This window comes from Gopherus flavomarginatus, chromosome 4 (assembly GCF_025201925.1).
Source record: "Gopherus flavomarginatus isolate rGopFla2 chromosome 4, rGopFla2.mat.asm, whole genome shotgun sequence".
Lineage (NCBI taxonomy): Eukaryota > Metazoa > Chordata > Testudines > Testudinidae > Gopherus > Gopherus flavomarginatus.
In genome coordinates, this window is record NC_066620.1 from 140,376,129 (window position 1) to 140,401,152 (window position 25,024).

Genomic DNA, 25,024 nt, shown 5'->3' on the forward strand with positions numbered 1-25,024 from the left:
GTCTAGAGATAATGAGGTTAGTTCAATCAGGGAAGAGGAGGCCCTCTTCTAGCAGTTGAGGTGTGAACACCAAGGGAAGAGAAACTGCTTTTGTAGTTGTCTAGCCATTCACAGTCTTTGTTTAATCCTGAGCTGATGGTATCAAATTTGCAAATGAACTGAAGTTCAGCAATTTCTCTTTGGAGTCTGTCCTGAAGTTTTTTTGTGGCAGGATGGCTACTTTTAAATCTGCTATTGTGTGCCCAGGGATGTTGAAGTGTTATTCTACAGGTTTTTGTATATTGCCATTCCTAATATCTGATTTGTGTCCATTTATACTTTTACATAGTGATTTGTCCAGTTTGGCCAATGTACATAGCAGAGGGGAATTGTTGGCACATGATGGCGTATATTACATTGGTGGACATGCAAGTGAATGAACCTGTGATGTTGTGACTGATCTGGTTAGGTCTTGTGGTGGTGTCACTGCTGTAAATATGTGGGGAGAATTGGCATCAAGGTTTGTTGCATGGATTGGTTCCTGAGTTAGAGTTACTATGGTGTGGTGTGTGGTTGCTGGTGAGAATATGCTTAAGGTTGGAGGGTTGTCTGTGAGCGAGGACTGGCCTGCCTCCCAAGGCCTGTGAAAACAAGGAGTCGTTGTCTAGGATGGGTTGTAGATCACTGATGATTCGTTGGAGAGGTTTTAGCTGGGGACTGTAGATCGTGGCCATTGGAGTTCTGTTGGTTTCTTTCTTTGGCTTGTCTTCCAGAAAGAGGCTTCTGGGTACACGTCTGTTGATTTGTTTCCTTATTTCTTCATGCGGGTATCGTAGTTTTGAGAATGCTTGCTGAAGATCTTATAGGTATTGGTCTCTGTCTGAAGGGTTGGAGCAAATAGCAGATTTAACAGTAGCCATCCTGCAGACTATGAATGGCTAGCCAACTACAAAAGCAGTTTCTCCTGCCCTTGGTGTTCACACTTCAACTGCTAGAAGAGGGCCTCATCCTCCCTGATTGAACTAACCTCGTTATCTCGAGACTGATTCTTGCCTGCATATTTATACCTGCCTCTGGAAATTTCCACCACATGCATCTGACGAGGTGGATATTCACCCACGAAAGCTCATGCTCCAATACTTCTGTTAGTCTATAAGGTGCCACAGGACTTTTTGTCACTTTTTACAGATCTAGACTAACATGGCTTCCCCTCTGATTTTTCTCTGAGTCACTGTAGACAACTCACTGTACTGTTTGTAACACTGCCATTTTTAATGCACCCCATAGAGAGCATCTTGAAATTCAAGACCCTGAAAGGAGAAATATAGACATTGCCATGCTATCTTAGCTGTGAAGTTTATTTAATATCTTCTGTCAAATATTTATTTAGTACATACTCTTATTGATGCAGGCACACATGAAGCAAAAGGTCATAAATATGCAGGTAGTTGAGCAATGAGGGTGAAAAATCAATTGTAATTAGGACACTGGAAACAGGCGTCGTAATAAGGTATTTTACCATCCACCTTGAAACACTTACAATTTCAGATAAATTGTGACATAAACTCTTTAAAACTGTGATAGAAAACAAGAAGATGTAGGTAACACATCATTTCATATTTTACAGCTTCACTTTTCATATATATTAATCACTGGTTTTGTTGCTTCTGGAATAAAATAAATTGGGGAACAGTGCTGTAATTCATGGAGATGGTGCTTAGGTTTGTCTGCAAAGGTGCTGTCTTTAAAAACTACACACTGACTAAGAACATAAGAACAGCTATACCAAAGGTCCATCTAGCCCAGCATCCTGTCTTCTGACAGTGGCCAATGCCAGGTACCGCAGAGGGAATGAACAGAACAGGTAATCATCACGTGATCAATTCCCTGTCACCAATTCCCATCTTCTGGCAAAATAATCTTCCTTGAGATAATTTAATAATCTACCCACTTAGTTTCCCTTTGAAAATGACAACTTGAGAAATGCATTATTTTTCTTACTCTAAAGTGTGTAATTCATAGGGATTAAATGTAGAATTCAGCTGCTCACTTGATCTGTAGCATTTTTTTATTAAAAGTGATCATGACCTTATAATGGGGAAATACTGAATTTCAATGTGTAATAGTTCAATAAGAATGAAAAACTAGAAGCTAAAGTGACTGGATGAGAGCAGTTACCTTTAAATGAAGTTTGAATATTGTGGAAAAGTGAAATTCAGATTGCAAACTAAAAGCAAAAGAAGGCCACTGTGAACTGGAGCGTGATTTCACTTATGTGTTAGTAATATGTTCCAATTGATACTCTTTTTTCAAATCATGTTAGAACCTTTCTGTAGAACTCTGCAAAGCCCAATACTAATCATCTAAGCTTCTGAGTGCGTCTAGGATGTGCTGAGCATGTTCAACTTGAACCATACTTGCCAACTTTAAAAAAAAAAAATTCTATGCTTATATTTTTTTTAGAAGCTGACTATCGCTAAGGGGCAGAAAAATTATCTTTATTCTGGTGAATTTCATATTATTTTTACTATGACTGTGTTAATTATCAGGACCTCAACAAGTTAGAAGTTCAGATCAGTCAGTGTCCCCAGTATGTTTTCTTGTTTGGGTGTTTTTGATGGTGGTTTTATTTTGTAAAAACTAATAGGAATCATTCAAATCCCAGAAACAGAAGTGATCATTCAGTTGTATCACTCATTTAATGACTAGCACATTTTCATTCTATTTGGCTCTGCTTGTTTCTTTTAGCTGTTTATATTTAAGAATCTCTGTGGCCTTGATAGAGCAACATGCAATCTTTCAAACAGAGATTTTGCATATGTTACAGCCACTGAATATTTTTGCATATTACATGTGTTTTTTTCTCTATGACCATTCGCAGTTGTTGTTTTTAACACCACTTGTTTAATTTGATTCTTTTATGTACAACAAAACTCTTTGCATTGGTAGTTACAAAACCACCAGTGCTATACATATTTAATTTTTGTCAGTGCTGTAGACAGTCTGAGTCGAGCCATCGTTATTGTTTTTCACAATAGCAAATGTGTACTGTGAACTCTGTAGCATACTATTGATAATCTTGCAGTAAAATATAGTTAATCTCTAAAGTACCTGTTTAAAATTTTGTGTTTAAGATAGCCAGCATTGTAAATCTGATAAAACTGAAAACAACTAAATCCTTCAAGAATTTTATTTTAAGGCATTTGGTATATTTTGGGTGCAAATAAATATTTATATATATTATAAAATACTCAAGAATGCTCACCTGTTTGGAATTCTTGAATGATTAAACCTTTTCTCTTAATTTTTGTCTTTCCTCACAAACACACTTCCCATGCTCCTCTTTTGGTCTCCATTAAGAGCCTCCCTCTTCTCTTAATCAATCTAAAAGAACTGCATGTCAGCACCTGGTCTTTCTTATTAATAGATTATTTTCCCAATATTAGTTTGACTGCATCGCACCTGATGTGGGGGAGTTGTTGTCCAGGCTTGCCAGAGGAAGGGTAGCAGTGCTTTATGGGTGAGGGGAGGCAGGAGGTCAGAAGCTGGGGGTCAGCATGGGCGACACTGACTCATCCACTGGGAACATAAGTGCAGAAGACTTTAAAAGGGGCAGGTTTAAAAGCCCTTTCTCCATGTAGCAGGCAAGGCAACACCCATCCTCCCTCCCCTCAAGATGGCGAATATCAGATTGGATTGGACCTGCTCTGGGCTTTGCACTAGTTGCTCCTTTTTAGGGCAATTAGGAAAGTATTTTCCCTCATCACTTTATTCATTTAGGTGTAATGAGGTTTTTTTGCCTTCCCTACAGCTGGTTTGAGGGAGTGCTTACTATGGTGAGGAGGAAAGGGGGTTAGTCGTTATGTCACAACTCATTTTGTAAGTTTTGGGCGGATATTCAGTGCAGGTACTTCATAGAGAAGGCATCCAATGGCTGGATAAATGGCCTGGTAAAGGATGTAAAAAGGAGGTGCTGGTTAAAGGAATGGAATGAGGGGGCGCTCCTATGATTGGTATGGCAGGGAGCCACCCCCCTTACTTATAGCCCATCTTTCACCTCCTAAGGGGAAGGAGAGGGTGGATGGTAAGGTCCCAGCCATGAGCTGGCTGGCAGACCTGGATGGAAAATGAAGTGGGGCAGGTGGAAGCCCCAGATAGTTATTTGAATGACCATGGATTTGTCTGCACTGTACGTTTTTATCTGCTGGGTAGTCCCAAACATCTAATAATAAAGTTGTGGACTGATTAAATCCGTATCAATTGTCTCCTGTCCTTTCGGTATCGCTGGACAATGATTTTTCTGAAACTGGTTGGGCAACTGTTTTAATATCAACAGCTGCTCTTGTTCACTATGGTTACAACAATCTCTCAAGTTTTGACTAGAGACAGAATTAGAGTTGCTACCTCTGAGGTGCTAAAAATGGGACATCCAAGATGATCCTGAGCCCACAAAACTACACAGCTGGCTGGCAGTGTGTACTCCCCACCCATGTAGATTTTCCAGGACAACTTCAGCAAAAAAAAGAGTGATCCTGGGAAAACACTGACAGGTAGCAACCTTAGATGGAACTCAGCCAAAATCCTGGATTTCTTTCCTCTGATCTGTGGGGATTTGAGATCAGGATTTGAATTTTGCAACTCAGGCTAGTCTCTAGTTTTTAACCTTAGCCTTAAACTTTTATAACAATGGATAATTAAATGGTCTTCCTTTGGCTAAATAATTATGGTAATACAGTAAATACACCTCTACTTCAATGTAACGCTGTCCTTGGGGGCCAAAATATCTTACCGCATTATAGGTGAAACTGTGTTATATTGAACTTGCTTTGATCCAACCGGAGTGCGCAGCCCCGCGCACCCCCCTAGCCCACCCTCCCGGAGCACTGCTTTACCACATTATATCCACATTTGTGTTATATCAGGTGGCATTATATCGAGGTAGTGGTGTAGTTTTGGCATTTGACTATGTGATACTTAAGCAATATTTTATGAGACAACTCTTTTGATCCAAAAGTACAATAACCTCATTTACTTACATACAGGGAGAGGTATGAGCTAAATACAGTGCATAATATTAAGGAAGTGAATTTTTATTCTGAATTGATACTTGTGATTTGTGTTTTCAATGGTTGTCATACTGTATAATTTAACACACAGAGAGGTTACATTTTTCAAACAGAAGTTAATTACCATTCATTGTAAACTCTTTAGCACTGAGGTTCACTGTATTTTAAATCAAATCAGAAATTCCTTGGTTCTAGTATTTTCAACTTTGACAGTGAAGCAAATTCACATTTTGCCTGCATTAAGACGACAGGCAGATGAAGAGATTCTTTTGTGGAGGTTGATTTGCTACATACAGTGCACTTTTATGTATTTTATAAAATATTTGGTTTTCCTTTTCTAACTTTCAAAAAATAGTTCCCATGAAATGCATTGCTTCATATTTATTCATTCTTGAGCAATGCAGCAGATCAGTTAAATAACATGATGTGATCTTTCTGCTGACTCGCATAAAAATCCTCATGAACACTTCACCAGTTTGAAGCTTAGTTTGGTTCCCTTCAGTTGAATAAATAACTATTGAGACAGTATAGCTCAGGCATTGAGAAGCTTTGTCACCCTTTCAGTCTCTCATTAGTCCCAATATATTTTTCCCCACAAGTTCTCAGAACCCAAAATTATTAACTCTGGAAAAAGTAGATGATCTGAATTGCTTTCATCAAGTGTTGGTTTTCCTCTTTCCCCTTCATAATTGCACTCCTTCCCATCTCCCAATTTATTTCTGCACTTGCAGAGACTTATCATGTGTGTTTGGCAACATGCCAACGTAATGATCCAAACTCTGCTCTGCTTTACCCACTGTGCTACTCTATGGGCTCTTGGTAGACATGTGATGCATACGAGACAGCAAAAGTGGGACTAATGTATCTAATGATAAAACAGAAATTGACATTTGCGACAACTTAACATAGAATAAATAAGTTATAATACAGTATATAGTTCTGAAAAACTGTAATGTTGGGTACTCTAGAAATCTACAGATACATATAAAGATTCTCAGTTGGTAATGAAGTGTAATAAGATGCTTATAATAACCGGAAAGTAACAATCATTCTTGCCGATAGAGAGAGTTTATGTTAAAAAGGAAAGAGAAACTCAGGCTTTCAAATAGCTTTTCATGCTGTGAATCGGTAAATCTGGGTCATCAGCTCAAATGAAGCCACTGTAATATAATGCTCATCTGGCTTCTCGGGGTGCCAAATAAGTACATTCTTTTGCAAGTAATTATGGGAAGAAATTTGATTCACTTATAGAATAAAAACAGGTGTTTGTATGTATTTAAATTTCCCCATTAGTGGAAACGGTTCATTTTTATATGATTCATAATAGTGCTGAGTAGTCCTTTTTTTCCCCTTCTTCCTCCTCCTCTTCTTGAAATGGTGATAATTCAAATCCTTTTTAAGTCTGGTGCTTCCTATACTGTAGTTATAAGTGAATTAATATGTTTCCTTTGCCCATTGTAGGTACAAAGGTCCAGAAACAAGCAGTTACGTGAATTGTTTCCAGATGGATTTAGTATTCATCATGCAGGAATGCTGCGGCAAGACAGAAGTTTGGTTGAGAACTTGTTTTCTCATGGACATATCAAAGTGCTGGTTTGTACAGCCACATTAGCCTGGGGTGTCAATCTTCCCGCTCATGCTGTTATTATTAAGGTAAGTGGTTATCCTGCTCTGCAAGTGCATGTGTCTTAAAACAAACCTGTAAAAATGCATGAATATCAAGATCTTCGTTGGAGTGGGGGGGTCTGATTGACTTGAAATGTTATTTATCTCTCATTAAACTGATTCTCTCCGGTCAGAATCCAGTTTGTGCAGTACAGATTTAAATATATTGCAGATTATGAAAGGATTAGTTAAGGTACACTTTTGAGATCACGCTGTATTTGCCTAATTTCAGTGTTCAGCTCATCAGGATTATATTCGTGTGTGTTTATGGTAATTTTTATTAACTTTTCCTCAACCAGGGAACACAAATATATGCTGCAAAAAGAGGCTCCTTTGTTGACCTTGGAATTTTAGATGTCATGCAGATATTTGGTCGAGCTGGACGGCCTCAGTTTGACAAATTTGGAGAAGGCATCATTATTACAACACATGATAAACTCAGCCATTACCTGACTTTGCTTACTCAGCAGAACCCAATTGAGAGCCAGTTTCTTGAAAGCCTTGCTGACAACTTAAATGCAGAGGTAACATTTGACAAGTTGTTAAGAGAAACTATCTTAAGGTGACCAGTTTTAATCCCCAAAAAATGCAATATTCCTATATTCAAAATGTCTATAAACTAATAGAAACTCCCCCCCAATAAAGGGATATTACAGATGTATATTTTGGATTTAAGAGAAATGAACAATAAGTATCACACGGCATTACAAACACAGCAGAAAGTAATTACAGATATTGCAAGTCCAAATATGGAGAGTCAACATAGCAGATATAAGCCCCATCTACAGAAAAACTTATAATCTTTTTTTATATTTTTACACAGAATTATTTTAGGAGAATCTGGATTTAATTAGCATAACTGGATTGTTCCAATGCTCTGTATAAAATTTATTAATACAGGCAAAGTATAAAAATATTTCCTTTTACTGTTATACAGTTTTTTATATATTTATTATATAAATATATAAAAGTTTTATACAGTTTTATATATATATATATAAAACAAACAAGAAATTTTCTAAAAAATTTTTTTTGGAAAAGTTATCCTTTATTTGTGAAATATCTAATATTTAATTTATTGAACCTGAGCTAGGAAGTGTAACTCGTATTCTGGTTTGACCTGTTCTTTCTCTTTGATATTAGTTTTACAGTAGTAATTGAAACAGATTTGTTACAAACAGCAAGTCATTAGTTTGCTTAAATTAAAATCTCCAATAAAAATCTATTTTTTTTGAAAATGTCATAGTTATTTGCAGACTACATTTTGCTTTAATCATAATAAAATATAACTTTTCAAAGGCTAGTCATTGTAGTAAAAATAACATTTTTTCTGGGACATTCAGAAATCTAAGTATGTATTCCAAATCAAGAAGGGTAAATCACTTTTCAAAAGTACTTATAACTTTGAATTTCTTCACTTTTATTGGAAAAAAAAGTTTATTTAACTTAAATGTCTTTCAGTAACTTATTGAAACCTTGAAAGCCTTAATGACTTCATTAATGGATCACATGTATGTCTTGATGTTTGGGTATATGTTTCATTCTTTTATCCATGTATTTCTTTGCTTTACTGTTTGTCACTACATTGGTCTCTTTTTGTTTTTTGGTGATTGGAGGGCCAAGTTATATAAAAAAGGAAAAAAATGTGAGTAATACCTAAAAACCAAACATAAAGCTAAAACAGATGTATAGTTTCTGAAAAGTGCAGGTCTGCTTCCTGGTACCCCTCTTCATAGAAGTGTGAGGGTCAGGGTGAGCAAATGGCCAGATTGAGGGTCTCTTAGTTTTTGATGTTTTGGGCTCTCTTGATTGAGACTCTCTTTTCAATCTCTGTTTGCAGGAAAAATCCCTGTCCAAGTAGATTTATATATCAGTACAGCCCAGGGGATGGGTGTATTTGGGGCTGCAGCACCTGCCTGAAAAGGCTTCAGCTACTTCAAAGAGCATTAGCCATAAAATACTATGGAAGGGTGGAAATGTTCACATGTGCTTCCCATCCCTCTCCCACAGCACCATGCAATTTAAAAATGTCTGGAAGTTTTGGAATGTAACAAGGGTTCTGGACAGGAGCATCTCCTAATGGTCCCCCCCAAGGAACATGGTGAGATTTGGGGGCAAAAGGAGAGAGAATCCCCTCCTCCTACACACCCCAGAATAGGAGAGAGAGGGACAGGAGGGTTAGAAAAGGAAACACCTGTGACCATCTGCAATCCCTCTTTCCTCCCAAATGAGGCAGAGCAAAGGGAGAACAGCGCTGGAGGGAGCTTGGTGGATCAGCTACTGTCCTGAGCACTGAGTTCTGTAGGCCTGCTGCTACAGAGCTGACAGCAGCCCTGCTGTGCTCCTCTCCCAGTACACCTTTGATCTGCTTGTGGGAAGAAAAGAGAGAGGGCCTGTGAATCTCCCACCATTTTCCGCCAGACCAAGATTTCATAGAAGAATCGGGTTGGAAGAGACTGCAGGAGGTCATCTAGGCCAATTCCCTGCTCAAGGCAGGACTAACACCAACTAAATCATCCCAGCCAGGGCTTTGTCAAGTGGGGCCTTAAAAACCTCTAAGGATGCAGATTCCACCACCTCCCTAGGTAACCCATTCCAGTGCTTTCTCTCTTTCTCTCTGTCTCGATGAAAGACTAAGGTTAGTCATTAATATACTTTAATAAAAGTTGAGGGTCAGGAAAAGAAAAGGGGGAAGTGAAGCTGTAAATCTAATAGCTGTGGTAAAATAGAAATGAAACTCTGAAAAGAAACTCAGTAGAATCTATCAAGTCTTTCTGCTGTGTAGGTAGATCAAGCATTTTTACTGATTATTTCTAACCCAGGCTTAAAGAGTGCGTCAATACTCTATGTCCATGCAAAAGAATTTAAACACTTTGTCAAATAGACTAATGTATGCCTCAGCTAACTTACATTCCAATAAATTGGCCAAGTAACACAATATCCAAAAATAAAAAATTCAAGAAATACTGTACCTGCAAATAGCAGACTTGAAGTAAACTGAGCCATTTTCTCCAGAACTTTGTACCAGAAACAGCCCCTTGTTAGATTTCTAACATGTCACATTGTGTTATTACCACATTTGTATATGTTTGACATAACTAGGTTTGTTGTATTGAACACATCCTGTATGCATATCTGGAGGGATGTGTGCACAGTGAAGCAAAAATTCCAAAACTTAATGCAAATGGAGATCTTCTCTATACAGAATTGACTGGAAATCTGTCACCTCAGCACAATTTGCAATGGAGTTTTTTCTTGACTCCAGTTCATGAGTTGAGAAAACAGTACCTAACAATTTGAGTTCTGTGCAAATAGATGTTCTCTATTTCTTTTGTATTCTGGGATAAAAATGTCAAGTGAAGCTACTGCTATGATCTGGGCATCATTGTGATCCACTCAGTTAATACCTAAAGTCAATGTGCGGGTTTGGTTAAAAAGAGTATCCAAGATGCATAAGGGATGGTATGAAAAGCAATACATAAAAAGTATAGTATAGTATTATAAAACTATATTAAAAATGCAGAATCAAATGAAATATTGTGAACAATACAGATCACTCAAAAAGGATATTGCAGAATTAAGAGTGGGGTTCAGAGGAGGCAAGGAGTATGAATAGGTGGGGAAAAATTCTCATATGAAGGCTGGAAAGATTGAGATTTTTTTACCTTAGAAAGGAGATGAATAAGAGGAAACATGATAAAAATATATATCAGATGTTCTCTCTGTTTCATAATGCAAGAAAAGAGAGAGAGTCAATGAAATTGAAAGATGGCAAACTAAAAACTTACAAAGGAAATACTTTTTCACACAAAACGTATTTAGGCTGTGGAATTCATTGATGTCATTGACGCCAAGAACTTATAAAGATTCAAAGAGGAATTGGACAAGTGTATGAATAACAAGACTTGCTGTTAATACTAATGAAAAGAACAATGGAAGGAAGATAAAACCTCGTGTTTCAGGGTTTAAACCAATCTCTAACTATTGTATCAGGATGAGACCTTTAATCAATGGCAGATTACCACATATCTGCTTCTTCTGCAGTTTCTTGTGCCTTCCTGTGAAGCATCTGGTATTATCCAGTGTCAGAGACATGATAGTGAACTAAATGGACCACAGGTCTGACCCAGTATGGCAATTCTTATCTCTGTGCATTTTGATACACAATTTCTGTTAAAAATATACCCTCAGTTGACTTTGAAAACTGCAGTCTAAACCTATATCTTAATCTTTGATTTAATATAGTAAATACAGAGACGTGGTCATATCCATAAATTAAGGGGTTTATGTGTCCCACAGCACACTAAGGTTTCAATGATTAAGCCAATTGGTAGTTGTGCAGAAAAGGCAAAATCCATGAAAGGAGACGGTCATGTTTTGTGCCTCTGTCAGAAGGAAAACAGTGCAAAATTAAATAGCTATAATAGCTATAGTATGGAACAGAAGATTGAGCCAGCTAATAAAGGGCTTGAAAGTTTCCAACTCAAATACCAGCTTTTGTGTCTAACTGCTGTCCTTTGAACAAAAGAAGAGGTAACTCCTTTCTGATTTGAAGAAATCCTATCAATTAGCTGTCTTACCTTATAATACTGAATACTACATGCCGATAAAAAGTTCAGTTTAATAGATATGGATAATCCTATGACTGAAAAACTAGGAGTTTAGCCAAGATTTTTATATCTGTTAAGCATTTGTTCATTTGTTTAACTATAAAACTTATTTTTAATAACTAATTAAGCTACCCAGGGTCTTTTCTGTGGTAGAGATGATAATATTAAAATAACAAACATAAATTATATATGATTGAGAGGTTGGAAAGAGAACTTGGAGAATTTCTGACAAAAACTTTTGGACAAGTCTTCTGATTTCTAGAAGAGTGATGGGTTCCCCCTAAGAGCTCTGTTTTCCTAGAAATTACAGTAAATTACAAAATCAGAGTTACTGCAATTTTTTCTCATGAATGGTCTAGAAGCAGAGAAGTGTCCATCTTTATAGTACTGTTTTAACACTAACATCGGGTCATAATGGTCATTGCGAAAAGGACATTATCTGCATTTGGAGACATGCCACAAGTTATTGCCAAAACCGCATCAAGTTTTCTTATGTAAGTATTAATGATAGGTTTCTACCTTTGTGATTTTTAAAGAAACAGACAATTGTATTGCCTGTTCTTAAGCAAGTTTTCTGGTATGGACTTATTGTAAAAGTAGCTGGTTGTGCATCTGTCTTTCTAGAATCTGCCTTTTTAATGTATGGGAAGCTATGTTAATGTATTTTTCCTATCTTGAAGCATTATGCAAATACTTTATTAATGAAGCTTTGCCTTTTTTCCACAACCAGCAATGGATGTAGTTTAATTAGTCCTTATCTCTCCTCATTTAACTTATCTGCTAATACTCGGTAAGAAATTGTACAGGGCTTTTCTCAATCATTTCCACTTATTTGCGAGGGCTGCTGTCAACTCTCCCCTTTTCTAACCTGGTCCAAGCCTGTTGCTGGGACCCCTCCATCCTCCTCTCATGGGAAAAAAGGGGGGTGGGTTGTCTCCCTGTTGTCTGACTTTAGGAGCTCCAACCTTCCTTTTCCCAGCTTCTTTAATGGATGACTTCCCCTAAATCCCCTTCCAACTGCTATTTATTAGGGAACTGTATCGTCTCTGTAACAAGTACTGCACTGAACACCTGGTGCCTGCTAAATTGTGGCATCTTGGCTTAACCTCCTTACCTACCCCCACTGGATCCCTGACCTGTGGGCAAGGCAAAAAGCCCACTCCACCTCAGCCAATTTGGCAGTGAGGGAAAAATTCTTTCCCAACCCTGAAAGAAAAACGATGACTAGTGCAATGCCCACAGCAGATCATAAAAACCACAGTCTTACTCTGATCCCATGGTTGGAGGGTGGGTGTTGCTGATCTATGATTAATGAGAAAGAGAGTTCCTTCCAGAGTGCATGGGATATAAATGCTTTCCTCTTGACAGTCCACTTCCTCTTCCCTATTTGGTTGCACTCAGGTAAGTCCTGTGTAATTCAAATTTAGAAGAGACATTTAAAAGAGCCCTAAACTCTTTTCTTCCTCCTGGCCAGACAAGACTTTCAGTTGCAATGAGCACCTTCAGAAAACTTAGGTGTGGAATTGGCTTAAAAAACTCGTGTTTTCAAAAGCCTATATGAGAAGTGATTTGAGAGTTCTTTGGCCCCTGGAGAAGTTCACAAAACTGTTACTTGGCATAGCACAACATATAGGATATGCCAGTTTAACTCCTAATGCCAGCGTTAATAGTCATGACTCATATATTCTAGTAGAGATAGTAATTACTGGTGGAGGTGAGGAAGAAGGTAGAAGATTGTAAATCACATTGACAGATGCACGGTTCTTCCAGGACAATCACTAATTAATGTATTGTACAGCTATGATATAAATCTTTAAAATGTGATGGATGTAGGAGGATCCTTTTGATGGAATCTAATGAAGGTAATTGATAATACCATGTAAGTCTCTCCCCATCTTATTTTCTAGAGATACTATTTTTAGTTGATATAATTGCATAAGATGATATAGGAATTTTGATTTAAATACATAACACACTATTGCTAATTAGCACTTGCGGAACAGAGCAATGTTAATTGTAGTTAGTTTTTTCCCTATTAAATCAAAGGATTATTTTTTTATTTTTGTTTTTTGACTATAAAGCAGGCAGAACTTGTCCAGCTGAACTTTAAAATCTTAGATACATGCTAGCAATTTGGACTGTTGCAGAATGAATGGATGTCCTCCTACCCAGACTCCACACACGCACGTTATATATTTATTTATCAAAACATAAAAATTAGAGCTCTAGCTGGTGATAAAGATTTTGGAATGCATGCAACCATGTCCAATGTGAAATAAAAACATATCCAGACATAGTAACTAAAATAATTCTTAGACTGGTCAGTGGCTCTGATCCAGCGGTTCTCAAACTGTGGGTCAGGACCCCAAAGTGGGTCACGACCCCGTTTTAATGGAGTCACCAGGGCTGGTGTTAAACTTGCTGGGGCTGAGGCCGAAGCCAAGCTCAGGCTTCATGCCCCCACCTGGGGTTGTGTAGTAATTTTTGTTGTCAGAAGGGGGTCACGGTGTAATGAAGTTTGAGAATAACATATTCACTGGTACCTGCTAGTGCTGACAACAGTAGAAGTTGCAAAATGATCTCTGTTATAATGCTGTTTTCACATTCATAACTTCCTAAATATTGGCTTTTTTTAATGAAATTTTACGTTTAGTCTTTGCTGTAATTGGTTAATAATACATGTTTAATTTAAAAAAATCTAGTTCTACTCTAGTAAATAGAGCTAATGAAGAAACAGTGTGGACCAGATCATCAACTGGTATGAAGAGAGCATTAGTGGCACCAGTTGTCCTGTTAAGTTTTTGAAACTTTGCTTCAACATAGTGTTCATTGGGGTTTAGTGATTTTGCTTGGCAAGGGAAAACTTTTTTTTAACAATAATTTTTTTAATTGGAAAAATAATTACTTCTGAGCATCACTGTTTGCCATCTTCTAAGATTTTTAGAAGAGCCCTAGCCCTGTTGTGACTTCTCTTCATGTTCTTGGGCTACTCAGAGGGCTTGGATTAACATAGGAGATGATGCTCACGACTCTGCTAGGACAATTTGTGTTAGAGATAGTGTACATATTTTCATTGGGAAAACATACAGCAAAATCCTGAAAGATTTAATAGGAAAATATTGGGTTTATGCTTTTTATTTGTTTCTTATGCTGTAGGAAGAAGGCCTGAAAGGACGATTTTAATTTTTTAGTATTTTTTCCCCTTCCCAAAAAGTACTTATTTTTCCAATTTATTTTTACATTATAAATTCAGGTTTTCTCTGCCCTAAGACAAGTGGGGAGCTAGTGAAATGATAGCATCCCAAGCAGGTAGAATAATTCAGGAGGGGAGGGGCCTTTAGTTAGAATGTCTAAAATTTTGGGGTTTGTTTTTTTCTTAATGTCTATTTAATTCCAGTGACTGACTAATATTGTGGAGAAGGAACGTTTTATTAGAGAATCAACACCTTACTTCTTCAAATAAGGTATAATGTCATAAGATTATTGTGTTTTTTCAGAAAAACCAAAGACGATACCTGATGTTGATATTTCTATGGTTAAACAGAGCAAGCAGAAAACATATCCTTTTTGAGGGAGAGGAGGATTAATTTTTGCAGGCCTTCTTTATAGAGTAAAGAAAAGAAGGGCAAAAGTCCAATTTTTTTAATTAATTTGCACTTTTAAAATCAGCTAGCTAAACGTCTAGCTTCATATCAAGGATCGGTAAACATCATTTTAGGGACATGCTCATTATTCTTTGCTGTTTTGCTACATTCTAGAATATTCTGCAAATTCACAGTTTCCATTTTAAATGTTTGTTTCATTCATTGCAAAGACGAAGCTAGTACCTGCCATTTATTATGATTTATTATATTCTAGCATAACAACACCCAGAGGCTCCAGTTAAATCAGGACTTCATTGTGCTACGCATTGTACAAACACACAACAAATCAATGTACCGAGTTTCTGCTAACCCAGACTTGCTGCAGCTGTCTGTTGTTAAACAAATGGGCCATTAGCATTGTTTTTGGAACCCAAACTTTTGCATTTTCTGCCTTTGTGATTTTAACTGTGAGGCTTTAATGTAGCATTATTATTTGTTTTTCTTCCATTTAATAATAAATTATCTACATTTCATTAGCTTAGACACCATCAAACCAAACTAATTACAGAAGACTTGGAAAGGTAAATATCATTCCATAGTGCCAGCTGAGCTGGTATGTATCCAAATAGGCACTTAATCCTCACGTAGAATAGTCACAAGGAAAAGGAATAGGTAAAAGTAGGACAGATGAGGGAGAAAGTGCTCTGTAATGTTGGAATAGTACTCATCTGGAGTAACTGCTAGGCATCAAAATATTTAAATTTTAAAAAATGGAGTGCAAGTATTTCATATTCCTAGTAAGACTAACATCCATAGCAAAGTTAGCCTGTTTATGAAGAATTGTAAATAATCTATAATATTGTGGCTGCAGATCTATAACAGAGAGGAATATAATATTTTACTAAATTGGCATTAAAATGTTCAGTAGCATAATTTAATGTCCTCAAACATGAATGAAATCCATCCTAGGCCCAAAGGTGGCCTCAATGGAAATTGAAATGATCTTAACAGTAACTGAATACCCAAATGGTACTCTGTAAAATGCTACAGCTTTTTTACCCATTGCAAATATGATATCATAGATCACACATTACCTTCAGTAGGAAATGTAAAGCTATGCATTATAAAGTCAGAGAAGTTAACAACACAAGCAGGAGTTGGGGAGTAACTGAATCATATGATATATATACTTTAGTAGTTAGTAAGACTGACCAGATCACAAAAAATTTTTAGAGAATATGCAATATGCTAAAATATAGTCATTTTCATTTTTATTGCACTAAGTTAAAAACTGGGAGTGAGAGGGGATAAAAAAAAATTGACAAACGTGTAGAAAGGAATATTTTGTATGCAAATTCCCAAAATAATAAACAAGCATGACTGTCTTTTTGTTCTGTGTTGCACAGAACCTAGCACAATGTGATCCTGGTCTAAGGCTGAGGCTCTTAGGTGCTACAATAATAAAAAAAAATAATGAATGATAAATAGTGTTCCTTAAACAGTTAAAAAGCTAAGAAGTTGTGATATGCTGCAGCACTAAACCATTTAGAAAGTCTCTTAATTATTGATCCACCATATAAATAAGCAAAGAAATAGAATGAAATTCTGAAATTTTTAAAGTCTTATTATTTTTTTAAAAGACCAAATGTATTGTAATGTAATTGTAATAATGTACTTTAAGGGCCAGATCCCCAGATGGTGCATGTTAATGAAATTCCACTGGCTTCAGTGCAGCTAAACCAGCTGAGAATCTGTTGAGAAGTGTGCTAGTGATTGTTTACAAACATTTTAGTGGAAGTAGCAATACTGTAAGTTAGCTGAAAATGCTGAAAAGCCAAAGTAACGCATTGACAAGACCATGAAACACCGATTTTTTTATGGCCTCTGATGACAAGGCAGGAAAGATTGGTGTTTGCTTGATTACAGAAAATCAATAGTAAGTCAAACCAGTTACAGTAGTCTATTGTTTTTCTAGATGGCATCCTGATCATTTATCTCTTGGAGGTCAGCAATAGTCATATACTGATTAGATCTCCACATGTATACTGATTAGATATAAGCTTGCAAAGCTGCAGGAATCATCATAAGTAGCAGAATATGTCTGCAATAGGCCAAAAACATTTCAAGGGGAAAAAATAAAATAAAATGCAAATGGGATACCATTACACTGAACAGTGGCACACCATCATCTGACGTAGTGTGTTCAGTTTTGATCACCTCACATAGGCTGTGTCTACACTGGCTTTTTTTCCCCCAGAATCACCCAACTATTGACTGTGGCAGAAACAGTGGGAGTGGTTTTGGTTTTGTAGAGCAGTCACCAGCATATTGCCACCAGTTTTCAAATTCCCTTTAGATCAAGTCTAGAAGATATGGTTTCTTGAAGTGCTGATGGCCACCGGCACCTTCTCTATATAAGAGTCTCCCATATTGCTAACTCTGTAAAGCTTCATCAGTGCTAGCAAGATTCGCAATTTTCTTTTAGGGACAATGAGATGAGTGTAGACAAGCTATTTAAGAAGAATCTGACTGAGATAGAATAGGTCTGGAAAAGTTCAGCAGTGGTGGATCTTACATTTCAGAGCAAATGACCAGGCCTAAGATTATTTAGCATGGAAAAGTGAAGAATTAAAGAAAATTTGATTCTGATAGGATTTATTGAGCTTTTCTTTTTTAGCTCTAGCAAAGAGAATATGTTTAAAAGATAGCGAATTGATAGGTTGACTTTATTTGATCTTTGTACAAGAGATTCAAAGAAATAAGAAAAATAGTTCTTACTATATTTACAAAATAAAAAGCTACTATATTCCTGAACTTAAATAGAATGCTTCTATAGTTCAGATTTATTCAGTCAAATTAGCCCTCATCAGAGGCCATAAAAAATTGTTGTTTCATGGTCTTGTCAATGCCTTGCTTTGGCTTTTCAGCATTTTCAGTTAACTTACAGTATTGCTACTTCCACTAAAATGTTCGTAAACAATCACTAGCACACTTCTCAACAGATTCTCAGCTGGTTTAGCTGCACTGAAGCCAGTGGAATTTCATTAACATGCACCATCTCGGGATCTGGCCCCAGTTATGCCTTTTAGTCAAGGTCTTTACTGAAGAATGATGCAGCTCCCTTCTCTTTATTGGGGTAGGACAGTTTCTCCTTTCAAATCTGAGTATTTCTGATTGGCCCTGAGGCTGATTTCTCTTTATAAATATGGCACAATCTGCTGAGTCCTGTGATTGTTAATTTATTTTTTTTAATTCTTAATTTAAACATAATGGGTTAATGGTTGATGGGAAAGGAGGAGCCGGTCCTGTCATACCTATATGAGGTCATATACAGCGATGTTCCTTTATCAGACAGTGATGGGAGGGTGTTTTATTGGTAAAATGCTTGTAGCTCTATTCAATTAACTAGAAAATTTTGCATAAAAATATAGTTCAGAAGTTTTTTAAACCTATTTTCTCTGAAGGTCTTTTATTATATATGTACTCAAGAGAAGAAAGATCACTTCTGTAAAAATGTTTTTACATAAGTGAAAATTTACATAATTATGTAAAACATGTTTACAGATGATGTACTGTTAAGCATAGTGACTTATTTAAAATAAAACTGGTAAATTAAGCTGTATTCTGAATTGCTGCTCACCTCGCTATTCTCCTTTGCATAGGGTTTTTTAAAATTAAAACTATACATTATTGCTGTTATGATTTTTTTTCAGTCACAGTTGTACTGGCATAAGCTCTTGACCGATTAGTTGAAAAAGTCCTACACTATTGAATTAAATAACCTTCATTTTCACTCTAATACACATTGTGTGCTGGATTTTTAAAACCCAGCCATTCATTTTTCAGGCACAGTTCGTAGTAACAATTATTTGTGTGAGCAATGTAATTAATAGTTGTCTACCCATCAGATAAAAAGGTGCAATCAGCAGTTCAGTTTCAATATGATATGTGTTTTGTAAGGACCATTGTTTCTCCTTATAACAGCCAAGTAACTGTTTAAGGAATTAAAAAAAAAACTTCTGTACTAAGACTATGTTAAATACAACAATTTAGAATTTTGTTTCTGACTTCGTTAAAGATGAAAACACCTTTATTAGTCTTTTCACTCCACTTACCAGTCCTAAATTTCCAAACTTATCAGAAGCTGCCCTCTCATTTTATAGACCATTTGTTTCATAATTACTCTGAAGGGTTTGCAGTAGAAAGTACTTTGTTGTTAGCCTGTTGACATTACCCAACAATCCACAGGAACTTGAGATGGTCACTAGATGGCAGCAAATATTCAAAAGTAGCTTTCACTATTTTCTCCATATGGCATTCAGTCAGTACAGTCCTTAAAAAAATGATGAGCATTAATAGGTTTTGAAGCCTTACAAACATTTACAGATTTCATCTGCAACCCATCTATACTACACATTCTTACTATCTTCCTCCTTAGCTTTGCTTTTAATTTTGGAAATATTTAATTGTGAACAAATCTAAATGCAAAATGAGTAATTAAAATGAATGAGGCAAAAACAGTGGTTTGTTTTTGACTCGTGTCAGACTTTGCTATCTTCCAGAATAAGAGCATTATACTTTGATGATTTGAAATTAGATATTTTCAGGAGGGGTTTTGTAATATTGAAAGATGTCATTATGCTACTCCTGATTATGTACCGGAAAGGGTTTTTTTGAGTCATGGGGAGAAATCAAATGCACAAATTAGTTTGGGTAGCAAATTGATAATAAGCTTATGCACTGGATAAGATGTCTTCCCTCCCTTTCAATTGAGTTAAAGTAGCTTAGGATAAGTGTGCATTCTTAACCCGTTCAGTATCCCATGAATATATGCACTTATCAAAATATTACTTAGTTGGTGTCCATTTCTGTCTATTGCGAAACAAGCCAATCTTATGAAGCATAGTCCTAGCTGAGATTTAAGTATGAACATTCATTATTGAAGTCAAAAGGGGTTACTCCAGATTTAAACTGGTTTAACTAACAGTGGATTTGGGTTTTCAGTAATATTTTTAATGTAAGGTTGGGTTTTTTGTTTTTCCTATTTAATAATAATAATGAATTTCCCTATTATTAACATATAGATCTGTAGATCTGAGAATTTGAAATTGCTTACCATTGTGTGTGCTTTTTTTTTTTTTAAGTAATTGAATGGATTTATGTGAGACAGACCATAAAAACAAATTGCTCTTTTAATGTTAGTCGTTGTTAAAGAGTTTTCCAAACAATATGGAGAGAAACAAAGCAAAAGAGTATATTTTGTTTGAGTAGTATAATGGAAATCTTCAATTCTCACAGCCAAATAATATTAACGTGTTAGAATAAAAACAAAAATAGTTGTTGCCTTTTGTGACTAGAACTAGAACTGAAGTTGCCTTTTTAAAAATGTAAATATGTAATGTCAATACCACTAATTTATAAAAAGATTCCTGAGTGAGATATTGTTTCAGTATGGTTGCATTAGTAGTCTACAGAAATATATAAAATCACCCACTCAACTTTCAGTTACATTCTGATACTACAGCTGTGTGCTAAAGGCAGGAGCAGCCCTAGCCATTTTGCTGGCTAGAGTGAAAAATGTTTTTACAATCTCTGTTCCCTCCACACTGGTGACTGAGCCAAATAACTAAATAAATAAATAAGCTGGCCAATCAGCGGAGCAAAAAATAACAATAATAAAATAGGCTGGCCAGTCATAGCGAAGCAAAACAAAACACCCAGCGGTGTGGCACCCCCGGAATTTACCACCCAGGGTGAGCACCTTGTTCACTTTCCGCTACAACTGGCCCTGGCGAGAGACCATGTGTATGTGAATCTTCAAAGATAAAAGGCAGGTGAAACCTATTTTTAAAGTGATGACAATATATGGAGACCTGGTAAAAATCCTGGTGTCCCAATGTTGTTTGATTTGAAAAATATCGATAGTCATCTTATTTCCACAATTTCAGGACATTTTCCCTTATAATATGGCTTCTTAAACACATATGAGAATATAATTGAAACATTTTCAATTTAAGTCAGGTTACAAACATCTCACTTAAACTCAGACGGGAAGGTAAGTTTACATGGTTTAAAATATGAATCTTGTTCATAGAAGAATTACAAATTCCTTGTAGTAGAAGCCTATATTGCGTAATCTTTTCTACTGTTTATAATTTTTACATTAAAAGATCATTTAGGTGCTCAGGTATCTGAAATCTACTGTGAAAAAAGATACCATGGTTATTCATGCTTTAGAAATGCAGATATATAGGTGGTTCAGAAGAGATTGTTATATGATTATTATTTTAGTATATTTAAAATGGAAAGCTTCGGACACTTTCTCTAATCTAGTGCTAATGGTCTGAATTCAGTATATTAAGAATTTAATGCTTGTGTTTTCCTCTAATATGTAAGTTCAATTTTTGTCTCTCTTCCTACTTATAGGTTGCTCTTGGAACAGTAACTAATGTGGAGGAAGCGGTAAAGTGGATAAGTTACACTTATCTTTATGTACGGATGAGAGCAAATCCATTAGTATATGGCATCAGTCACAAGGCTTATCAGGTAGAAAATGCATTTTAAAAAAATATCTAACCTGCTTTCTGGTTCTGTAATCCTTTCCTGATGTGGAGATAAATATTTGCTATTTCTGCTTTACCTGACATCAGCAATTCTTTAAGTGTTTGAAAGGGAGAAGATATTTTCTAGAGCAGAGAGTTATTTTTTAAAAAAATAGTAAGTTAAAAGGTCCCTTTTGAGTTGTCCTATCAAACACTTTTACTCACTATCATACAAAATACATTTTCAATGGCCAAATTAGCCATCAACACATAGCACTCATTCTTATCAAAACAGCCGTCATGCTTTAGTCACTGTCAGCATTTCAGTAGTGAAAGTCAGAGATGAGTTATGCAGTCAAGGTTCTTGAACCATAGCTCTGCCTTACACACGGTTTTTCCTATGTCAAGTATTTGTTTTAGAAGAGCTCACCACTTGCAGTATCATAAATTATTAGACAGCATATTCCCTTAATTTAACAGGTTAATAAAAATCAATCATTCAATCAGATTTGAAATCTTTTTCTTGGGATCCAGTTTTATACCTTTGTTTGATGTTGGTTTTAGATATTATTTTGTGTGTTGGAATAAATTGGAACACAGATATATTTTTTTCATAGTGGAATTCCTTATTTTTACTATTTGGTGTGTCATAGTTTACAGGAAATGTAAATACCTATTTTTCTTTAACACTGCTGTATATGCTCTACTAGAGCCTTCAACAATAGTAATTCGATAGGCAGGAGACAAACATAAAGTGGTAGGAGGAAAAAACGAAGGAAATATTTCTCTTGAATTTTATTTATTTTTTTAATGGCAACTCTTTGAAACTGCTTAGAGGTTTTGGGGGTAGGCGTAATCCTGTTGGATGTGGTTTAATGGTGAGAGTGCTGATAAGATGGTCAAAGGTTCATGATAAATGTAATTTGTTTCACACCTCCACAATTGGTTGCATGGCTTCATAGTTTTTTCACATGACTATCAACACCCAGGTTTTGAGTACCTACAACGTTCCTAGCAGTATGCCAGTGTCAGGTTTAAGGTCCAATATCTTTGTCCTTTGGGGCTGAAAGTGGGATTTAAACCATAGGGAAAGTGAGTAAGAATTCCATAGTTCTCAATACATTATAGCGAGGTGTAATTTAAATATTTTATGGGCACACATTTAGAATGGCTTTCTGAGTTCAGTCATCTCAAATGCATATTAATAAATCTCTTATACTGTATTATAATGTCTTTGTATATGGTTAGCCAAACTCACATAGCCAGGTAAATGAAAAGCATAATCTAAGGTATCATCAAATACTAGATCTAGTTGGGGCTCAACACTGGGAGTTTTGACGTATCCTCACTCTGTAGAATTCCTTCGCACTCAAAGACCTATGTCTCTGGCAAGCAGTACTGAGTTCTGTGGCAAATTATTAATTGATTTAAGCATATTGGATAATTAATGTAAATATGTTTGGTAACACCAAATGATAACATTAAAACACAATTAACAGGAATAATTTTTAAAATAAAACTAACAAAAATATGTTTGTGATATTCTTCAGCCAAACAAGCAAGCCAGTCCTGAAGGTCCACTAGTGTTCTGCCATTACTACAGCTATCTCCTTCGCTGCTGCATCCTGTACTGAATCATTTTGAAGTGGCCTTTGCTGTCTTGTGTTAAGATAGAAACAGGATATACCTATTAGAGGTGGTGTTTATTAATGCGTTTGAATAGCAGAGAGCAAGTAGGCCTGCAGACACAGATATTCTCTTCTTTCTTGGAAGCATCTGATTTATGTTTTTATATTGCCGAGTTACGTTATACAGAGTGCAGGGCAGTTGTGCAGTTTCAGGTGCAGCATAACTATAGTTTTATGAGTTATGCAATTCCTTTTCCTCCCCCATCCAGTTGTAGGTGTTTAATTTTCATAATTGGTATACGGTTATTTCCTAATAATCATGTGATTTGCCAATTTATATATCCATATTGGCCAGCCAGTCTAGCCACTCAGAGTGCATTGATTTGCATAATCACTTTTGGTCAGATTGTCCCCAAATGTATAGTAGGTGTGGGTGTGTGTGCAAAAAAACCTTCTCTTTTCCCCCTGCCCTTTTTGTCCTGTGTAAGAGCCACATAGCATTGCAGTCCCTGCTCCCATGAGGTCTCTCAGAACCATAGAAGGTGCAGGAAGGAGGCAAGGTGAGTCCAGGCTGCACACCACCTCACCACACCAAGGAGCAGACCTTGCTCCCCAAAGGAGTATAGCAGCTTTGGCTGTAAACCAGGAAGTCCAGAATGTCTCTCTGTGCTCTCCCTGGGGTAATGCTTTTCCATACCCAACCTTACTTAGGGCTTTGCCAAATAGTCATGATCTAGACATGTTCAGTCAATAACCATTCTGTAAATGTGTAAACCTCTCATCTTTGCTTCTCCAGTCCCTCTGCATTGATCAGCACCTTTTCTCAAAAATTCAAACTGTTTCCCAGTAGCAGTGATGATGTCTGAGCTTCTCCCTCCCTCTTGCTGAAGCAGAAAGACTCAACAAATTGCATTAAAGAGAGTAGAAAGGCAGCAAAGAAAATTAGGTTATCATACCACTGAAAGAAAAATAACTTTTTTGTTGTTGTTTTTTTGTTTTATTTGAAGGGAATTTTTTAAGGTAACCCTTTGACGTTTTCCTTTCTTTCAATCCCTCTCCTCTACCATCTTTCATCCCTTGCTTGTCTTTCTACGGGTCAACCAATCTTTTTGTCCTCATAACTTCTACATGATGGTGTTTATAATGCTTTGAAATCTTGGAGAATCCCAGTCTCTTCCCTTTTGAGTCAGCTTAGGAAAACTGTAAATTAAAATGTATATCAGTTATTCTGAAGGAAAGACTTTGCTTCTTAGGAATATGAGGAAATAAAGAAGAGGATGAATTATATAATGGATTAAAGAGTTTCTAAAATAACATCCTTTTCAACAGTTTTAACAGCCTGTATTTGGACTTTGTGATTTTTTTTCCTCTTTCATTTCAGTTTTGAATAGTTCATTAAAAATATCAATATAAGAGAAACTGAGCTTTCTTCTGATTAGGGCCTTGATCCTGTAAACTTACACAATGCTTAACTTTATGTACATGAATAGTCTAAACCTATTTAGTCTCTTGTAGCGGTATCTGAGTTGCTGTTGCAGTTGAAGGTGCTTGGGAGCTGAAATTGTCTGGTTTGTAAAGGCCATTCTAGGCAGGATCTCTATTGTTGAAGTCCTTCAGGATTCCTAACTACAGAGAGACAGCTATGAGGACTCTACAGAGGCACAGCAGGCAGGGACAGCCAGGGCCGCCCGGTGGGGGGGCATGTGGGGCAATTTACCCCGGGCCCCGCAGGGGCTCTGCAAGCCCTGGCCAAGAATCCCTTCCCTGGCTAGAGATGTCTTTTTAATTTTTACTCAACCGGCGGCAGTCCGGGTCCTCGGCGGCACTTCAGCGGCGGGTCCTTCAGTGCTGCTGAAGACGTGGAGCGAGTGAAGGACCCGCCACCGCCGCAGACTCGTAGCACCACCTAGTGAGTACAACGGCCTTAGCAAGTGGCGCCTTTTTTTTATG

At 36.6% G+C, this 25,024-nt stretch overlaps 1 protein-coding gene across 4 annotated transcripts in view; it reads left to right on the top strand.

Annotated features, from left to right (window-relative positions):
• Positions 1-25,024, top strand: part of ASCC3 (activating signal cointegrator 1 complex subunit 3) — a 579,719-nt gene that overhangs the window by 410,608 nt on the left and 144,087 nt on the right. For all 4 annotated transcript variants that reach the window (XM_050949220.1, XM_050949219.1, XM_050949221.1 and 1 more), the window contains 3 exons: positions 6,507-6,698; positions 7,010-7,234; positions 21,331-21,450. In XM_050949220.1, coding sequence (XP_050805177.1) covers positions 6,507-6,698; positions 7,010-7,234; positions 21,331-21,450 — 537 coding nt within the window. The remainder of the gene's footprint in view (positions 1-6,506; positions 6,699-7,009; positions 7,235-21,330; positions 21,451-25,024) is intronic.